Source organism: Meriones unguiculatus, chromosome 4, assembly GCF_030254825.1.
Source record: "Meriones unguiculatus strain TT.TT164.6M chromosome 4, Bangor_MerUng_6.1, whole genome shotgun sequence".
Classification (NCBI taxonomy): Eukaryota; Metazoa; Chordata; class Mammalia; order Rodentia; family Muridae; genus Meriones; species Meriones unguiculatus.
In genome coordinates, this window is record NC_083352.1 from 108,945,103 (window position 1) to 108,964,823 (window position 19,721).

At 44.4% G+C, this 19,721-nt stretch overlaps 1 protein-coding gene across 1 annotated transcript in view; it reads right to left on the reverse strand.

Moving 5' to 3' along the window:
* Dok5 (docking protein 5) overlaps positions 1-19,412 on the reverse strand; it is a 142,161-nt gene extending 122,749 nt beyond the window's left edge. The window contains exon 1 of the mRNA XM_021631241.2: positions 19,100-19,412. Within this exon, the coding sequence (XP_021486916.1) occupies positions 19,100-19,165 (66 nt within the window). The 5' untranslated portion in view covers positions 19,166-19,412. The remainder of the gene's footprint in view (positions 1-19,099) is intronic.
* Positions 19,413-19,721: the final 309 nt, after the last annotated feature.

Genomic DNA, 19,721 nt, shown 5'->3' on the forward strand with positions numbered 1-19,721 from the left:
CACCTGAGGGGGTAGCAGCCTTACCAGCCTACAGAGGAAGACAAAGAAGCCAGTCCTGATGAGACCTGATAGACTAGGGTCAGATGGAAGGGGAAGAGGATCTCCCCTATCATTGGACTGGAGGAGGGGCATAGGAGAAGAAGAGGGAGGGAGGGTGGGATTGGGAGGGGGCTACAGCTGGGATACAAAGTGAATTAACTGTAATTAATAAAAATAAAAAAGTAATAGAGACACAGAGGCCTAAACCAAACATTATTTCATAATTATCTCTACTCTGATTCCCATCACCCCATTTCCCACATCCATGCAAGTGTCTCTCACTGAGTTGTTCTGCATTTATTAGGGTTTTTGTGCAAACTAGAGTGCACACACACATACAAACACACACTTGTATCTCTATTTACACATGAGACAGAAGTGTCCCAAAGAGATCAATACTGCCAGACTGTCATTCAAAGAAATATTCTCCAACAGCTATAAAAATTCACTCCACTTTAAACTCACAATTTCAGTCATTAAAAGAAAGAAATTATGCACAAACACACTTATTCCAATGCCGTGTTCAATAAAAATGAAAAGTAATGATGTTCATAAATATTAAATGCACAGAATATTTAATATAGTTAAATACTATTCATCTGACAGCAGGAAGGTGATATCTCTAATTGTGCGGAGAGGTTTTTCAAGATGCATTAAGTGAAATAGAAAATACAGTGTATGCGATACATGTCGTTTAAGAAAATGGGATACACACACAACACACATGTAAAGATTCACAGATACATGTGTATGGATATGTTGACGTAAATCAGATACATGGCTGGAAAGGTGCACAAGAACCTAACTAATGGCCGCTTTGGAGGGAAGAAGGTGGCTTTTTGAAAGAAAGACAATGAAAAGTGAGTTTCCGTTGTGCATCATTTTTAAATTTTCCATTTCAGAATCTAGAGCCATGAAAACGTTTCACTGCAAGATGCTTCCTGAAATAGTAACAATTGTTATGGAAACAGTAAAGTGAGTAATAACAGAGTGTAGTGCACGGGACCAGCACTTACCATTCATCTATGTGTTTGTTCCAGGCTACGTTATCTGTGGCAGCAAGATCTAAGTCTTAAGCGGCCGTTCCTCGGTAAACCAAGGAAGCTTGATAAATGAAAAAAATGAATGAATGAGTGAAATCTAGGGCTCCACAGATGGGTGTGAGTACATTAGATATTAGAAACTACTAAACCAATCAGCTGCTGGCAGTGTGGTTATTAAATTGATCTGTGGTTCCTGTGGGTTTTGACAGTGCCAGGAATGCCTCCACAGGCAGCCAGGGATGTATAGACCAGGAGCACTCTCTGCCAATGGGCCTTCCCAGCCTTTAGTGCACACACTGCGTTATCAACGGGGCATAAGCCCCAAAGCCAAATCCAATGTTTCCATCATCTGCAATCTTAATGAGCAAACTGAATTCATGGCATCCATTCAGGAATCAGAATTTGCTCAAAGTTCAGAAATCAATACCATATGCCTTCTCCCAGTTCTGGAATAAATGAAGTCTGAACCTTCAGAGGAATGATTTGAGGCCGATTATCAATGCACCGAAGATGGCCCTTTTCACCCTCGCAAAGTGTGTTCTTAATTTTTCTCTGGTTATAATGAAATTCCTAGACGAATGAAAGAATTTACAGAGGTTCTCCATCACAGACGTCACAAAGCACTGTGTGTGTGCATGCATGTGTGTAGTTCATGCTAAGGTCTGAAACCTACAAGAGGATGCTAAAGATGACTAGATGATTCCGCCTGGCCAGAGATGATGGCAAAACACACTTGCACGCGGGAACTCATTTAAGCACAGGCATTAATATTGCTGGCCGCTGATGTTAGGGGTGACAGCGATGTCTGGTCTGGAGCAATTCTGCACAATTTCACATAAAAGTCAACAATGCCTCCAAAACAGACACACATTGCCCTGGAGCGAAATTAAATTTGAGTGAACTTACTGGTCTAGGAGGTCTTTCTCTTATTTTCGTGGCCTTCATCTTTCATCTGCCTGTTTCACTAGACCCAGTTTGCAGGCTTTCTTACTTCATGACTCTTAGGTTTACGTATTTCTTGCAATACCCTGCTGTATTCTGTACTTTTATTTTATATTCCTTTCCTGTTTCCATGACTTTGTGTGTGTGTGTGTGTGTGTGTTTGTGTGTGCTCATGGATGGATGCATGTTCATCTCTGTGCACATAAATGTGTGGTCACAGGTGTGTGGAGGTTTTAGGTTGATAATGGAGAGTCAGTTACAATTAGTCCTCCACCTCAGTCACTGAGACAGGGTCTCTTACTCCAACCCAGGGTTTGATGAGTCTCATCTCTCTAGTGAGCTCGCTCTGGGGATCCCCCGTCTCCACCTTCTGAGGCAGGCCTCCACTCCCACCCAGTGATTCTGAGGGTTCTGGAGATCCAAAGTCTGGTCCTCACAGTCACTCTGCAAGCTAATGACTGAGCTGTCTCCTCAGCCCCCAGAACTGTCATTTTAAGCATTGATATTTATCCCTCAGGCAGCACAGGCAGGAGTTTAGATCACCACGACCCCAAGGGAAGCTAATATAGCATGTATCAAGAACATAAGATATCCAAACTCTCTAGCCCCATAATCAAACCATTCCAAGGACACAGTACAAAACAAGGTCGATGTTGAACAGCCTAGGTGTCCTTCCTCATGAGGGACAGTTCCAAAGCTTTAATTATCAAATCAACGTAGACATCACGAACACAATCCCAAAGATCTCATGATCATCTTTGGAGATGTTTACAACAGAACACAGCACAGCTGTCCCTCACTACACACAACAGACGGCTCCTAAGATTCACCACAGAGACCAGGATCTATGGGTGCTCATGTCCTGAGAAAACAATGACTTAGAACTGGCATCCAACCTATGCACATCTCCCTAGGGACTTCATATCCCCTTCAGGTGACATATAGTACTTAGCAAGGTGCAAATGCTGTGCAGACAGTTGTTTTCTTGGATTTTTTAAGAAGTAACAACGTGAAAAACATCTGTACCCTTCCAGAACAGGTACAATTTCAGACAAGTACCTTGGGGTCATGGTTGGTTGATTCCCTGTAGGTAGAACCCAATCCTATGGAAGACAGGCTAGACGCTTTCAGGCAGATATTGCGACAGCTGATATCTTACATACATGCTACTCGTGATCATATTTTTTTTTTAATGTTTTGGATAAAAGATGGGAGATGGGTTAAAATAATTTTTGTATCAGTGTGATAGGTTTATATAAATTTTAACATGGAAAATGCATGCATACTCTCGGGCTGTGACATTGGTCTGTATGAGCACATGAATCCAAACCCTACCTTTCTCTCCCATGTAATCTGGACCTGCAACCACTCCCCGGAGAAACACAATAACTAGAGAAATGGCTCAGTGTCCCAACTTCTGATATTAAAAGAGGCGTCACTGACACCCTGAGCTACCAATGCTCTTAATTAAAAGAACATTAATAATGCTACTAAACAGAAAATGATAGTTTGTTTCAGTCATCAAAATATCTGAAAATGTTTTAGACTGGGCAATTATTCTGTAGTGCCTAGTCACCTAGTAGTTTCCTCCTAAGGAAAACATACAAAGAGAGTGACAAATGGGGACATTTACATAGGGATAAGCATGCCCTGTCCCTGTCCAAGGTGCCAATGGATACATAAAGGAAAAGTCATTGACACTAATGGAGGTAATCTTTTCGAACAACACAGTATATGAACATATGGCCCCACCCTCTCTCAAAAACGGGCTCACTAAAAATTCTCTTGTCTCAACCCATGGTCAAAATATTTCTTTTTGAGGCACTGCAAGGGTGTGAGTGTGAACAGTGAGTGCAAACGCATTGATAAAGAAACAGGTAAGAGATGATGTAGTGGTTAAGAGCGCTGGCTGCCCTTGCAGAGGAACTGAGTTCAGTTCCCAGCTTCCCAGTTAGGAAGTTCACACTACCTGTAACTCCAGCTTCATGAGATGTGACGCCCTCTTCTGGACTCTATGAGTAACTACATTCATATGCACAGACACAGGCACACAACGCATACACAGAGAGATAGAAACACACACCTGAAAACCAAAAGGAACCTTTTGTCACCTTTTTGCCCTTCTACCTTTCACTACGTGAGAACACAACATTTTTTCCTCCAGAGCTGCAGCAGCCAGGTGCCATCCTGGAAGCAGAGACTGAACCCTCACCAGACATCCCCCATAGAAGTGTGAGAAGTGATTTCCTATTTTTATATACCACCCGGTTCCTAGTGTTATGTTCTATTTACACTAACAGACTAAAATAGTCTCATTCTCTAGCATCGACTTCTATGAGTGTTTTACAAGGAGATGGAAACAGACTCAAAAAACTGATGTATTCACATGATTTTCTAGTGCAAGCCTGTTTAAAGTGAGATCTTAACTAACAACAGTTTTAGCCCAATGTGGGCAGACATGAAGCCTTTGGTTTGTGGTTCCTCCACTGCTCATTCAAGGCTCACGTGGTTCCTGATGGTGCACGTGGCTCAGGAATACAGGAGAAAAATCAGAGAGGACACTGCACCCAAAAATCTGCTTCTCAAAATCACCTACAAAACACTCTGCATCCAGTCTTCTGTTCAGTTTCCCAAACATCCCACCATTTTATCTCTCTGGTTTAAGAGAAGTTGAGAAGCATGTACATGCTCAGAAACAAAGAGCTGTGTGCCGCCTCACAGAGGTGTATGTCCTTAGGCCAGGGTCACAGACTGTAATGACTTACAAACATGGCCCTGGGGCTAAGGAGATGTCTCTGTAGGTAAACTGCTTTCTGCGCAGATGTGCAGACCTGAGTTTAGAACCACAGTATCCATGCAAAAAGTGCCTCCGCCCCAGTGTTTGGGAGCCAGAGACAAGGAGGTCCCTGGGGCTCACCAGGCAAAATGGGGAGAGACCTACCTCTAAAAACACAGAGGAGAGTAGCAATGTGGAAAGATATAAAATATTAATGTCTGACCTCACATACATCCCACACTGGGCAAACATGCCTCCCTCACACGTATAGACACAGATACAAATGCCTAACACACACAAATTAATGATAGTGATGAAAGTTCCTGAGAGCCACAGCAGAGCTTTATGGAAGTCAGAAAGTCTCAACCTCAGCTTCTGCAGCAATTCCCATCAAATCTCTATGAACCTTTTGGGTTCTGCCAGTGCCAGGGCTCTGCACTTCTCCTTGATTTCAAAACTTGAACTCATGGTATTTTTTTTTTAACCATATCATTCTGAAACCTAGTGGAGCCTTCATGGCATGTGTATGAAAGAGTAGTAAGAAACCCTTAAAATAGCTCTCGTATTCTCTGTCAGTATTCAAATCATATGCCGGCGTATTTCTCAGCTTGAACCTTGAAGCAGATAAAATAAGAACCATTATTTTTTAATTCATATGCCTGATGCTTATATAAGATCAAAATTACAGATTCTCTGAGACATATGACCCTAATGTGCAGGGAGCTGACCCATCTGTTGAGTTAATATTGGAGCAATAGAAGAAATTTTTTTTCATTTTATATTATTCAACTTCATCTAGAAATCTGTGAAAATTAAGCTTCAATATTAAAGGCCAACAGAATATCCAATCTCCCTTTCACACACTTGATCCTGTGTGTGACTCTCTCGCTAAAATGAATTTAACTTGGGAAATGTATTTCCGTATGCTGAAAGAACTCCTCTAAACCGTATTCAGAATGGCCGGCCTCCTTAAAAGGTAGCCCAGCAGCCTAGGGGATGCTTGCATCTAAATCTTTACTCTATATCAAAACATCCTCTGGTCAGGGTACCTCTGTAGCTCCATCTCCCTACTGATGTACAAAAGTCAAGGGCACCCAGTGCACCCACAGTTGTGAAGAGGAAAAACAATCCAAATTCTCTCATCCCAGTGGCTGGGCTGTTGGATGGCCAAACACCCTGTCAGGGGGAAATGGAGTCAAGGCCAGACAAGAGCACTTTCCTTCCTTCAGGCTCTCAGCAAGGCAGTCAGAATGCCTTGTGGTGAACATTCATAAGCAAGTCCTGCCCTGGGAAAGCCGTGATCGGGCTTCTAATGACAAAACTGAAGTCCAGGCAATGCACATATAACCCTCACCTGTTGTTTATTCTTGTGGTTTCTTCATCACAAGGGAAAACAGTTGATACTGATCATTTACCCTGTACAGGTCAATGTGACAAGCTAGTTCAAGAACACCCCTCGCTTGAACAGATGAATCTTGCATTATGGAGATGATTCAGTGGGCAAAGGTGCTTGCTCTGGAACCCAATGACCTGAGTTTGGTCCCAAGAATTCACATGATGGAAGGAGAGAGCCGTCGCTCAGAGGGTGTCCTCTGACATCACAGGCACACCGTGACACACATGCATGCATGAGTACATGCTCAAATTACAACCAATCATTCTTAAATAAAGATAAATTTAGTAAAGAGACCGATGCGTTTTAAGAAAACAGCATATAAAATAAACCCTTTAATTTCCCTTTTATGGAAATTACAGGTCTCTTAGCTAGCTAGTCAACTACTCCCAGGTTTGGAGGCCTCTGGGGATGGTTTCCTTGTGATCAGGAACACGTGGAGACAAACCCTGGCTACAACACTATGATCCAGTCAAAAGAATGAAGCAAGAGGAGAGATGTGAGTTCTGAACTGCTCAGAAAGCTACTAACAGATAAGGACCTAAGTCTTCTGAGATTACTTCCTAGCTGGGGGCTTTGTGGTAGGAAAAAAGGAGGCGCCATCATTTCCCTCCCTTAAAAGTCAATCCAATGAGCCTGCCAATCATCCTGACAAGAAAATGCCCCTCAAGTAAAACTATCAAGAGACTTTAGAAAGAGTAGAAATCCTTCTTCACAGGCATTGTGCACTCTCACCCCATGAAAGCCTTCTGCTCTCTCCTGTAAAATCTCCAGCCATCCTCCACACCATTCTCCTCTGCATTCTTCTGACAGAGAACAGAAGGACTGAAGAGCCAGGAGGATTCCAGAGTAGCAGAACCACTTCAGTTGTGAAAACACTGTGTCAAATATGGGGGAGAACCACAGTCCTACAGCTCGGTCCTGAAGCCCAGGAGTGCTCCCAATGCCTCCATAGAAGCTCAAACCAGACCTGGAGCATCTCATTTACTCACCATGCTGTTGCTGATTGATCTTGGGAAGCAGACTGGCATGCAAGACACACACTGTGGAGCATTCTCAGAGTAAGTGCCTTGGAAGGAGTCTGGTCAGTTGTCAGACACTGTCTACTGAGGTCTCCACAGATCCTGTACTCGATCCACAAATTTGCATGTTCACAGAGCTGCCCCTCACTGGAGTTGCCACGAATGGAAGGGCAATTTCCTGGAGGTACACTGTGACACAGACCCTGTAGGTCAGGGCTAGTAGCCGTCAGTCATTGCGCAGTCAGGAAATGGACTCTGCAATGCCACCCTCATAGAAAGCTTAAATATTTCCAGGTAATAATGGTGAAAGAATTAGCCTTTTCCAACTGGAGTACTGAAGAGAACATAAGTAAAAGTTTAGAAGTGTTGGTCCTTCTGTAAAGGCCTGCTGGACACAAGGGGAAAAGTACAGAAACCAAGTGCTGGAGAGAATTCTTCAATCCATTTATCACCCATTCACTCTTTGCTTCAACAATTAGCTACTGAGAGATGGCTACATGGGAATCAACACGTTGGAGAGAGCCTTGCTGAGTCCCTGTGGCACTCACAGCCTAGCGAAGCTAAAATCATCAAAACATATCACTTAAGCCATCCATCAATGTTGTATAGAAGAGACACATGGCAGCATCGTCCAACAGAGCCCAGTGATGGAAATAATCAGTGTTATACAGAAGTGATGCATGGCAGCGTCGTCCAACAGAGCACTCTACAGTGATGGAAATATTCTATATACACATTGTTGGAATGGTTGCCATAATAAGCTTCTGAAAATGGTTAATGTACCAAAGAGTATAAGAAAAAATACTTTAAAAAAAAAGAAATTGATTGATTGATTGATTGATGATGTATGAGTGCCTATGGGAGACTGATGTGCTGCAGAGGACAGAGGAAGGTGTAGGATCAGCAGAAACTGGATGGCTGTGAGCCACTCAGGGTGGGTGCTCGGAACTGAACCTGGCTTCTCTGCAAGAATAAGCAAGAATAACAGCTAAATAATCTCCCCAGCTTCAAAAGCAAACAACAATAACAACAAAAAAATGAACTTTAATTACTTAAATATCTACACATGCTGAGTGTCCACGCCCACTTAGGTGATCCCGCATCTGGGATCCTGGGGTTGAGGGGTCAGAGAAACAGAAAATGGAAGACAGAAGAGGTTTGTAACCAACAGAAAATGGAGGGAAGTGAGGAAGAGAAGAGAGTTTGCTCTCTGTGGGAATGCAAGGAGGTGTTTTTCCTCATGAATATTGGGAAGTGCACGGTGACACATAGCAGGTGAGGTCATGGGGTCTGTCACACCGTGTCTTGGTTTCCTGTGCAAGGGGAAAGAACTGGGAGGTTTAAGTAAAGATGAGAGAAGATTTGGTTTAATTTAAAGTATCAATTTGGCAGAATCAGAATAGAGTTCGAGAGTCAGTTACTGAACTAAAGAATGGTTAAACATGAGTGTGTGTGTGTGTGTGTGTGTACATGGTGTGTATATGTAGTGTGCGTTGGATGTGTTATGTGTATTATATGTGTGTGTGTGTGCATGTGTGTATTTGTTGGGGGGAGAAGCCCTCTCTGAGCCACAGCTTTGCATCAATGAGGACTGATGGTCATTCACAGGTACAGAGTCCCTGGAGGAACTTGAGTTCTGTTCATACAATCTGTAAATGTGCTTGGCTTTGTAAGGGCAGCTTGCTTTCACTACTCATCTCATCATGCCCATCGTGCCACCCTTCATGGTTTAAGCAGGGAAAATAGAAAGTAGCTGAAGATGTCTGTTACGGTGGACTGCTTGAAGAAGTGTGGCAGAGGGGCCTGAGAAAAAAGGCTCATTGGGTAAAGGCACTTACAGCATGAGCTTAGAGAATTTAATTCAATTCATGGAGCCCATGGGCAGTGGAAGGAAAGAACTCTTGGCACAAAGTTGCCTTCTGACCATCCCCTGTCACAGGCATGACATGGCAGGTGCACAGCCATGCGTGTGCATACATACACACACACACCAAAAAAATAATAAGAAATAAGAAATTGTAATACAACTAAACAAATAAATATTGACACCCATAAGTTTTCAAAAATTGCTCCAATATAAGTTAAATGGAGGAGGAGGGACTAAAATAAACAATAAATAGGAGTAAGAGAAGCATATTCTATATGTAGACTGAGCTATAAGAACACACTTTGATGCTTATCTATGAGCAAAAATCTCTGTACACGTTTGCAAGCTTCTGCTGAGTCCAGCTATCCTGGGAGGTGATTCATATAGTGGGGGTTGGGGGGCTCCTGTTCTTGTATTTATACTACTTACATGTAATGGAAAGTATTAGCTACTTAAACATAGCATAGCCGTGTGAAAGTCATCCACTCTTCCCTGTAAAAGGAACACAGCCCTTCTCCCCCACTTTCCTCATCTTCCTTCCTTTATTTTCTTCCTTTTTATTTTCTATTTCTCAGAATCCATTTCTTCTTTATTGTCACACAAGGTCGCTTTTTGGATTCAAACTAAACAATAAACTAAGAGCTCTCAGCTCTTGTTTGGCTTTGGACACAGGTCACAGCTATTTTGGAGAAAAAAATCCCAAGATTTCTGTACTATTTTGCACACATCATGATATACAGACATCCATACAAGCAAAATAACCACACACATAATATAAATAAATGAATAAGTAAGCAGGTGGATAAATAAAAGTCAATGAGTATTCCTTGAGTACCTACTATGAGCTAGGTCCTGAGTAAGATAGACAGACCATTCTTTGGTGAGAAGTACATTATTATGCTTATTATTTTTTTATCTCAAGAGGCTGAAACAAAGGGAAATTAGGTGATTTGTTTCTGAGTCAGTAACTGGCCAAGTTGAGATTCAAAATAAGAATCTGAGAACCAACATACTCCATCACCATCATGAAAAAAACTAGCACTCAGTTATGAAGATGCAATAAGAAAAAGGCACTGTTCCCAGTAAGCCTTCTACTTATAGGGATTATTTTAAAATTTATACTGAAAGATAAATAGATTAATGTAGCTAATTATTTTTGAGCTTTTTACCATATTGTAGGCCTGCCATTCAGACATGCAAAGACACCCCACAGCACATTTGCATGTCCACAGAACAATAGCTAGAAGAGACTGCTCAGAAATGTACCCAGTGGAGAAGACAATTTCAGGTCCTAGAGAAACTGGACATCCATACCCAAAAGTGAACCTTGCCCTGTGTTTCACTGAAACGTCAGACTTGCCCTATGAAAGGCCACAGTATGCACTGGCCAGGTGGTTCACTGCATAAAGGCATTTTCTGTCAAGCCTGATGACCTGTACAGGATGGAAGGAAAGAACTGACCCTCCAAGTTTGCTCCTACCTCCATATGCTCACACACACAACACAACACAGCACACACACACTTCTAAGAATTACAAGTTTATCCATACTGAAAGGGGGGACATTATAGACTGTGAGAAGCTATCTGGAAACCACATATCTCAAAAGACATGTGTATCACGAATAAACCCAATGGTGGAAAGACAACCCAGGCATATTACGTACATGCGTACACAAATGGCAAAGAAAAACATAACAAGACAGTCAAGAGTACTCCCCCTCAGGGAAATGCACATGAAAACCGCAAGTAAGCCACACACACACAAAGAAGGCCAGAAGTAAGCTAAGGTAGCCTCAACTCCTGAAGGAGATGCAGAGAAACTGGGTCATTCACACTCTATTGGTATGAATATAAAAATAGCGAGACTGCTTGATGCTTGATGCTTGTCAACTGGAGAGGAGCTAGACTAGCCTAGAAGACACGCCTGTGTCTGTGTGCATGTACATGTGTGCACTTGAGTGCGTGTGAGTGTGTGCATGTGTGTGTGTGCATGTGGGGGATGGCATTTCCAGAGAGGTCTGACTGGCTAAAGGAAGCAAGCACCTTCCAACTAGAGCAGAGGGTAAGGCCATTTTGCCATCTGTCTGCATTGTTCTTCCCCAGCACATGGGGCTGCAGCTAGCGCTGCTGCCTCTCACTGCTGTCAGCCGACTCCTGCTTCTCTGGCCCTCCAACTTGGATTGAACACCAGTGTCTCTCCAGGAACCTCTAGACCCCCAACATAGGTCTGGGGTTGCTGAGCCATCCAGCACTGTGTACTGAGCAAGCTACCAGGTCTCTGTGTCCTCAGCACACAGACATTCCATTGTTGGAATCATAGCCCCTAAGAAGTAAGCCATCTAAGTGACTCTTATTACACACACACACACACACACACACACACCATATACACATGTATGTGTATAAACACATATACACACTTTCTATTTTATTCTACTCTAAAGAACCCTGCTTAATAAAGTTTCATGGAACTAAGTCTACAGCTAGCATTCAGCCCAGAAATGTACTCCCAAGTATCTTATGAAAACTTACATTCACACAAAATCCTGCACACAAATGTCGCATTAACCCCTCTATAACAGCCCAATCCAGACAGGACCAAGACAGCCTTCAACAAGTGAAAGGTTTAAAGGGCCTCTGACCATCCTTACCGTGGGATACACATAGCACCCACAGCACCCAAGGAAGCCTGGCTGTTGCCCCAGAGAATGACTGTGAGTAAAACCAGACCCATCCCCAAGGACTCCACAAGGTTTCATTCACAGAACCTTCTGGAAATGACAGAGCCATAGAACTAAACAAGTTAGTAGTGTCAAGAGTTAATGAGTGTGGGAAAGTGAGGGGTGTCTGAAGGACTCTGCCATTGGCCTGGGACTTCATCACATAGTGAGCTTCCGAACTCCTCCTACCTGCCCCTCCCATCTCTGGGGTGCCCTGCTTTTTCGTGTGGGTTCTGGGAATTTGAATTTAGGTCCTCACTCTTGCAAACAAGGTTCTTCACCAAACGCATTATCTCCCCTGCCCTCCATCTTGATTCTTTACAACTTCATGTGAGCCAACAATTACATAAAAGTAAAAGTTTCCAATGAAAACAAATGAAATCATGATTCTCTTGGACGAGGTCTGGGATCAGCCTAAGACAGGTTCACAGGTGTGCCATGTCACCACAAAGAATTCTGCCAAATCCTGTCCCCTGAGGCTGGCTGAGTACCCCATGCCAGAGCACAACACATACCTCCCCAGAGGCTCAGATCTCTAGTAAAGTGGGAGGGGCCCACAGATGCTCCCAAAATCAGCTTCCAAGTCCTCATCCAAACACCACCCGGCTGCATGTTAGAAAGAGGCTATTTTAATTCCTGCCTTCACGTACGTCTCGTGGCATTTCAAACTTCACAACTTCATTTTGAATCTCACAGGAATGGGGGCGGAGGAGAGAGGCAACGTCATCTTCTCCTAGCTCACACTCTCCTCCGAAGGCTTGATCTCCATCCAGCTGGAACCAAAATTCTCGAGTAAGAGGGAACTGAAGCTTGCCCTCCCACATTCCACAGACATGGAGAAAGGGGGTCATGTCCAGCTATCCTTCCCCATCCAAAGCTGACTTGTTCATTCAGCTGACCTTTGACGGCTGTGAACCTATAAGCGACCAGTCAGCAGCACAGGTTTTGAGGGCAGATTGTCAGTTTAGTAAGGACAATGACTGAGGGGACCTGTTGAAGGTGGTTTGCATGGAGCGCAACACAAGCACAGTAGACATTTGACATATGATAAAGTAATGATCCCAGAGGCATCCCAAATGGAAAACAAAATTTTTTGAAGGACAAAAGGTGAGTGATTCCTCACCAAAAATGGCAAGGCTTCTTAAAAATAAATATTGCTAGTCACCTAATGCATATAATTTGAAAACCACACTGACAGATGTTGGGATATCATCGTATCAGTAATTTGGTTTATGTCTCCATACAAAGCCATTAAATTGGCCGTTCATTGCTAAATCAATTTGGGTGATGATAATTAAAAGATGAATACATGCACAATTAATCATATCTTCCAGGAGGACCATCGTGTGAGCTGGAAAGTTATTCTTGACATGGAAATCATGTCAGTGGAGCTGTGAGATGGAGCCAGAAGTCTGAAGGATTTTACCGCACTGCGTGCAGAGGGTCTACCCAGACATTCATTTCACCACTGGCTAACTTCACCCAAAACTCCTCTGTCCCGGAAGGATGGTACACAGTACTTCACATACCTTCCTGGATAGTTGCATCTGTGTGGGAAGGTGCCTCAGCCCATATCAGAAAGGGGTAACATGGCCCTGGTCTATTTATATGACTTTCATATGATGATTCCTGTTTTTCAAGTATTATACTTTGAATAGGAAACCTCCCCTTCAGGCTCATCTGTAAAAACATGAGCCCCAGCTTGGAGCATCATCTGAGGAGGTGGTGGAAACAGTGGGGTGCCACTCAGGGTAACCTCTGATGGCTATGGGCCATGCCTACTTCCTGACTGAGTGCCTTACACCCTCAAGCCCCCCCTCTGTCAGTTCCTGCTACTACAGGCTGCTAGGCCCCAGCTACCATGCCTTCCTTTCCACAGGGGACTGTAGCCGCTGAGCAGTGAGCCAAAATAAAACCCCCTGCCCCACCCCACCCCCACCGCCCTTAAGCTGCTTCTGAACTGGATTTGGTCACAGTGCTGAGAAAAGCATCAAATATATCTGGGCTCTGTAACAAATGAATCAAAAGCTAAAAGCCTTAAATGAAATATGAAATCCTCGCTGGGACATTGGGCCAAGTGAAACAAGGAAATGAAGGGGTGAGGAAATATTGCTCCCTAAGATCTGTTCATTCTCCATCTGCTTTTCAAGACACCTAAATTAAGAGGGGACTCTCCTGGGCCAGCACATTCATTCTAGCTGGCATTTCAGGAGGCATTACGGACGTTTCTGCAAATAACGTGGAAAACCTTACAAAGTCGAGCACTGCCTCAATCCCTAGCATCCGTGGCCAGTGGTATTTGTGCTTTCACATAAATTATCCCTTGGACTTTCAGTGTGCTTTTCTAACTAAACAGCAATTGCTTTGAAGATAAGAGTTGGCAGAGTAAAGGCTAAGAAAATAACCAACCAGGTACAGCCATCTCTTCCCACAGTAACTGTAGGACTGAGAACAGAGCGGTAATAAATATTAATTGGATTTATCTGTGCTAAGCATTGTGCTGAGCCCCTTGTGATGATCATGTATTTTGTGGATATCGAGAGTCTCTGTTCGTACAGAATCGTCAGGCTGGTAAACGCTGTAAAGCTCACACTATGTATAGCACCTAGTCATTGTGCTGAGATTTTTAACGCTCCCTTACACGAGAGGCAGTGGTGGTCCAGACCTTCCCCCTCCAGCCACTCTGCAAGTCTTCACTGGGTGTTTACTCTGTGCACAGCTGTTGTGAGAGGCAAGAGAAATCCCATGTTCATCCTGTGTTCCCTAGTGGGGACGGGGATACAAGTAATAAACAAATAGGTAGACAGACTAAAACGTGCAGGGTGGTAAGGAAAAAAAATGTCTAGGGAATCAGAAGCAGGGAGACAAAAGCAAGAATGTTTGGAAAGTGCTCACTGAGAAGGTAGGAGCTAAGCAAAGTGGAGGAGGGGACTAGAGAACACCTGGGAAGGGGGGAAGGAGGGAGAGAGGGAGGGAGGGAGGGAGGGAGGGAGGGAGGGAGGGAGGGAGGGAGGGAGGGAGGGAGGGAGGGAGGGAGGGAGGGGCAGAAACAAACACATACCAACCAATGGAGGTCTCAGCTGCAGGGGACTGGGTGTTGAATAAGAATGGGGTGGGGAACACACTAGGCAGTTACCCTAAATCCTACAAGGAAGAAAGAACAGGGCTTCGACCACAGTGGTGCCAATAGCTGATTAGATGACAGGAGACGGATTCTAGATCCATCTCAAAGACTGAGCTCACAAAGCCTCTCCTTGGATTGGCTGGAGTGGTGTGAGACAAGGAAGGGGAGATAATGGTGTCAGTTTTGCTTGGTTTCTGGCTTAGGATTGACTCTGCCAGGGCAACCAAAATGCTGTCTGATGGCTAAGATGAAGATAATGCTAGGAGAAGCAAGAGTGGGTAACTCAATCAAGGCTGCACGTGCAGGAAGCTTGAAACCCCGTAGGCTTTTGGTTGGGGAGGTGGACAGAGAACTGGTCAGCAAGGAGCTCAAGTAGTCCAGGCTGATAAGTTGTTAGATTAGAGCAAAGAAGGTTATTTAAACACTAAGTCATTGAGGAACTATGTGTAGATAAAGAAAATAGGTCTAAATTTAAGCCCTGAGAATTACATTGTGGATCAGCCAGGATAATTATAGATAGAAAACTCTCTCCGTTGCAAAGAAAGAAACCAAACGAAGATCCAAGTGTAATCCATCTAAATAACACGCTTAGCGGGTTAATGACGCAGACACCGCCTATTCCACCCATCTAAGAAATCTAGAGTGTCTTTGGAGAATTAGATAATTATAGATAGCTGGGCCCCTCCTCCCCATCAGCTCCCCAAATAGAAACATCAACATTCCTGAGCAAATATTGTTCCCAGGGCATAGCCCGAGCCCTGGAGGAGCCAGTGTGGGTAGCTCTAGGGAGTGCAGACACAACGACACAGAGATGGCTGAGTTAAAGGAGTTGGTTTCATCTGGCTTTCTGACGCTCAAAGCGAAGAATCGGTTTACACCCGCTTTGGTGGCTTGGGGAAAGGTTGGGACTTTAGGTGAAGGTGAGGCAGCAGTGAGCCATCTAAGAGGTGTTCTCAGCTTTCTTCCTGTCTATTGACAAGTTGCCTAATTACAAAGTTCTGTCTTATTTACAAACCATATTAAAGATTTATATACATACCTTTTGCAAGAAACTCACCCAAAAGAGAGAAAGATCTAGAGTTAAGAGAACTATTTCTGCCTCAAAAAAAAAAAAAAAAAAAAAAAAGAAACGTGATTTCACTGAGTGAGTGAGGATAAAGACACTGGCCCTGGGTTAAACATTTAAAACACACACACACACACACACACATCAAAGCACATGGTACCAGAAACATGGACAACCTTCATGTTTTGATGTGTTCATTAAAGTAAACTTAAATAGTAATGATGATAAAAATCTGCCTTTGGACGTGTTCACACAAGGTAAGGAAATCACAGCCCTCAGAAGCATCGCCATCCTTCTTTGGTCACATTAGAGATAAAACTGCAATAAGAATCAATACTATCTACGGGCGCTGTCTGCATGTGCACCGATATTATCTTCTTTGATGCCACAAGAGCATCTTTAAAAGCACACGCTGTATAGACATTGGAAAACTGAAGCCAAGGAAGGTCAAAGGTCGTCGGCCTAAGGAGTCAAGCAAGCGGAATTCATTCCTGTCTTATCTTTTCCCAAACCTGGGGACATTCTTTGACACAACAGCTGCTTGCCATGAAATGCAGTTTGCTTGTTTAATTATAAACACTCCCAGACATGACCCTCCTCCACAGTCGCTTGTCTGGATTCCATTAGTAAAGCCATTGTCGTATTAGTTGCCAATTGCAAGGTCATCCTCCACACTGTGTGGTCACTGGGCGTGTCACCATATACCCTCTGCCTGCTGAGTCTGCGGCCACCACTTCCTTAGCTCTCTGGGACTGACACAGTGGCTAGAATCCATACACTGAGCACTGCTCCAGACTGTATACAGCCGAGCTTAACACCACCAACACTCCTGACTTTGGTCCTTATTGTCGCTTCCACCAAGAAGCCTCTACATTTGCAAGGGTCACCTCCTAAAATGTCAATCCTGGTGACAAAGTAATTGGCCTTCTTTTTAAGTTATAACGCAAGAGCGGCTTAACAGACTGATCTACTGGTAGAACCAAGGTTACCAAATAAGGCCTGTCTTATATGGTTGTAGACTAACTTTTCTATCTGTGCGTGACAACCACAGTTCAATGAATATTCTTTTTTATATTTAAGGAAACACAGTCAAGATGATTATATCTTGAGAAACTGGGCCATCCAAAATACTGTAAATATAAAACAAATGCAAACTAGACTCCATTTCTTCTCCTTTTGCCTCGACTAGCTATCCAAAATCTGTTGGCGTGCACACAAGACCATATTATGTCAATTATAATAATATAGAAAAAACCTTGAAAGTGATATTAACCAGTTTTTCCTATAAGTCACCCTTGTCAGGATTTGGCATCAACTCTGATCCTCATGAATAATTCATATTCTGTGCATCAATAATGCATGTCCTCTTCCTGTTGGAATGCTCTCTAGCACGGAGTGAATGTCTAGCCCTTATCCCTTCCATTGACATGATGGAGCAAATGCAATATTTGAACGTGGCTTTCTAACACTCTCTTTAAAACTGTAACACTTGGCAGCCCACAAGATAATAAAAAGTGTGAGGCTCTCATGATTTCTTCCACCTCACATGAAGTGACTTGGTTGAGAACCCTGGGGAGAATCAATTAACTGTAGCAAATCCAGTAAGATTGGTTGGTTTTGGTACTGCTCTCCTTAACACTGTGTGTGCTATCATCATAGAGGAGAGAACTTCACTGTTCAAACATGGTAACCAGCAAGGAGGGAAGAGAGAAAGAGAGAGAGAGAGGGAAAGAGAGAAAGAAAGAAAGAAAGAAAGAAAGAAAGAAAGAAAGGAAGGAAGGAAGGAAGGAAGGAAGGAAGGAAGGAAGAAAGAAAGAAAGAAAGAAAGAAAGAAAGAAAGAAAGAAAGAAAGAAAGAAAGAAAGAAAGAATAGAAAGAATAATATAGGCCAAAGGAACCAGCGAAGAGTTTTATAACAGTCCAGACTGTTTCTCCCCAGCAGACATTTTCTTCTCTAGCCATGGTTACTACTGAGAAATTTCTTTTATTCTCAGTCAAATTAAAGGCACATTAAAACAAAATACAGAGACCAAATAAAAAGTTTGTGGAGAAAGCTACTCAACGTATCACTCACCCTAGCGGGGCCATTGGCATTCTCATCACAGTAGTTTTCCTTCCTAAGTAAACTTACTTCTCAGCCCTGCCTCATCCCCCAGCCTCGGGCAAACGCAAAGCAACAAAAACAGCCACGGTATCTGACACATGGCAAGAAGAAATGAGGTAGCCTGAAAAGCACGAGCAAGCACACACACACACACACACACACACACATATACATGTATATATGTATGTATGTATGTATGTGTGTATGTATGTATGTAAGTATGTAAATATATGTATACATATTCCAATATCCTCCCCTCCCCCAAGACTGTACCATCACTTAAAAACCCAAAGAGACGCAAGATGGTTCTGTCCTAAAGTGCCCCCAACAAGAGAAAAGAAAAGCAGTCGTAAAGGAGCCACCAGGATTCATTCATTCTTTTTCGTATCCCAGGAGCTCTACGCAGGCACCATGCTCCACACGAAATGATCGTCCAGTGGGAATCGGAAGGTGGATTCCAAAAAACATTAACCCGTTGCCCAGGCTCAGGAGTAGGGGAATTCAGATCTGAGCTTCCGCTAGGGAGTCGGCCTTACCCAGCGCCGGCTCTCTCCACCTCTGCTAACACCTGAGCTGCAGAACTGAGTCCCCGGGGCCAGAGAGGCACTGACCTTGATCCCCCCCTCGGAGGATCTGCCCTGTGTCCTGGCCTGCATCCATCCCCTGGAAAAGTTAAGTTGGCGCGAGTGGCATGCTGGCCGGGGACATCCGGCAGGCTCAGCATCATGCCGGGCTTTCCAGCTTCAGCACCCATGGCTACCGGGAAATATTTATTCCGAGTCAATGGGCTCCGGTGGCCACCGTGAGAAAGTCAAGCCATCCGAGAGATAAAGATAGCTCCATGACCTACCCAGACGCTGGCGCTAGCGTCGCAGCCGCGGTAGCCTGGGACATGGGCTGCCAGGGCCACCGTGCAAGTCCCCAGCGCCAGGAGCTCGGATGCTGGCCGCAGACACAGACCCTGAAGTCGCGAACAAGGAGCACGGAAACAATGATACGTACCCCTAGGCGTCTGCTCCGGATCCTCACGTACCCCTGCTTCACTATGTCATTAAAATTGGAAGCCATCCCAGACAGACAGCGACCCTGCTGCCCCCAGCGTGCGCACAGCACTCTGAGTGGCTTCCAGGAGGGATGTGGGGAGGGTCAGGACAGAGGCTGAGGGAGTGAAAGTTGACAAGGCGATGCAGTGAAACCAGGCGTCAGAAGGCGCACATCGCTCTCCCTGTCTCCCCAAAGCCTGAAAGTGGGCGGCCCGCCGGCGCCCAGCAGCCACTTTGGGGGAGAGCAGCGGAGAGGCGAGACTGGAGCGCGGTGTCAGCTGACTGGGCGGCAGCCTGCCAGGAGGAGGAGCCGATCCGGCCCCCAAGGAGGAGGAGAAGGACCAGAAAGGAGAAGAGAGAGAGAAAGGAGGAAGCAGAGATGGCCCAGAAGGAGGAGCACAGGGGTCCCCCCCTCCCCGGCCTCCGCCCACCTGGCCCCCAGCTGCTCTGATCCCACCTCCTCTCCCCAGGGGCGCGCTCCGCCAATCCCTGCGCACAGCAGCCAACAGCCAAGGCTAAGCTCCCAGTTCCTACCTGTCTTTTAGAGAAAAGGACACAGGACTCCTTTTTACCGGCTGTGT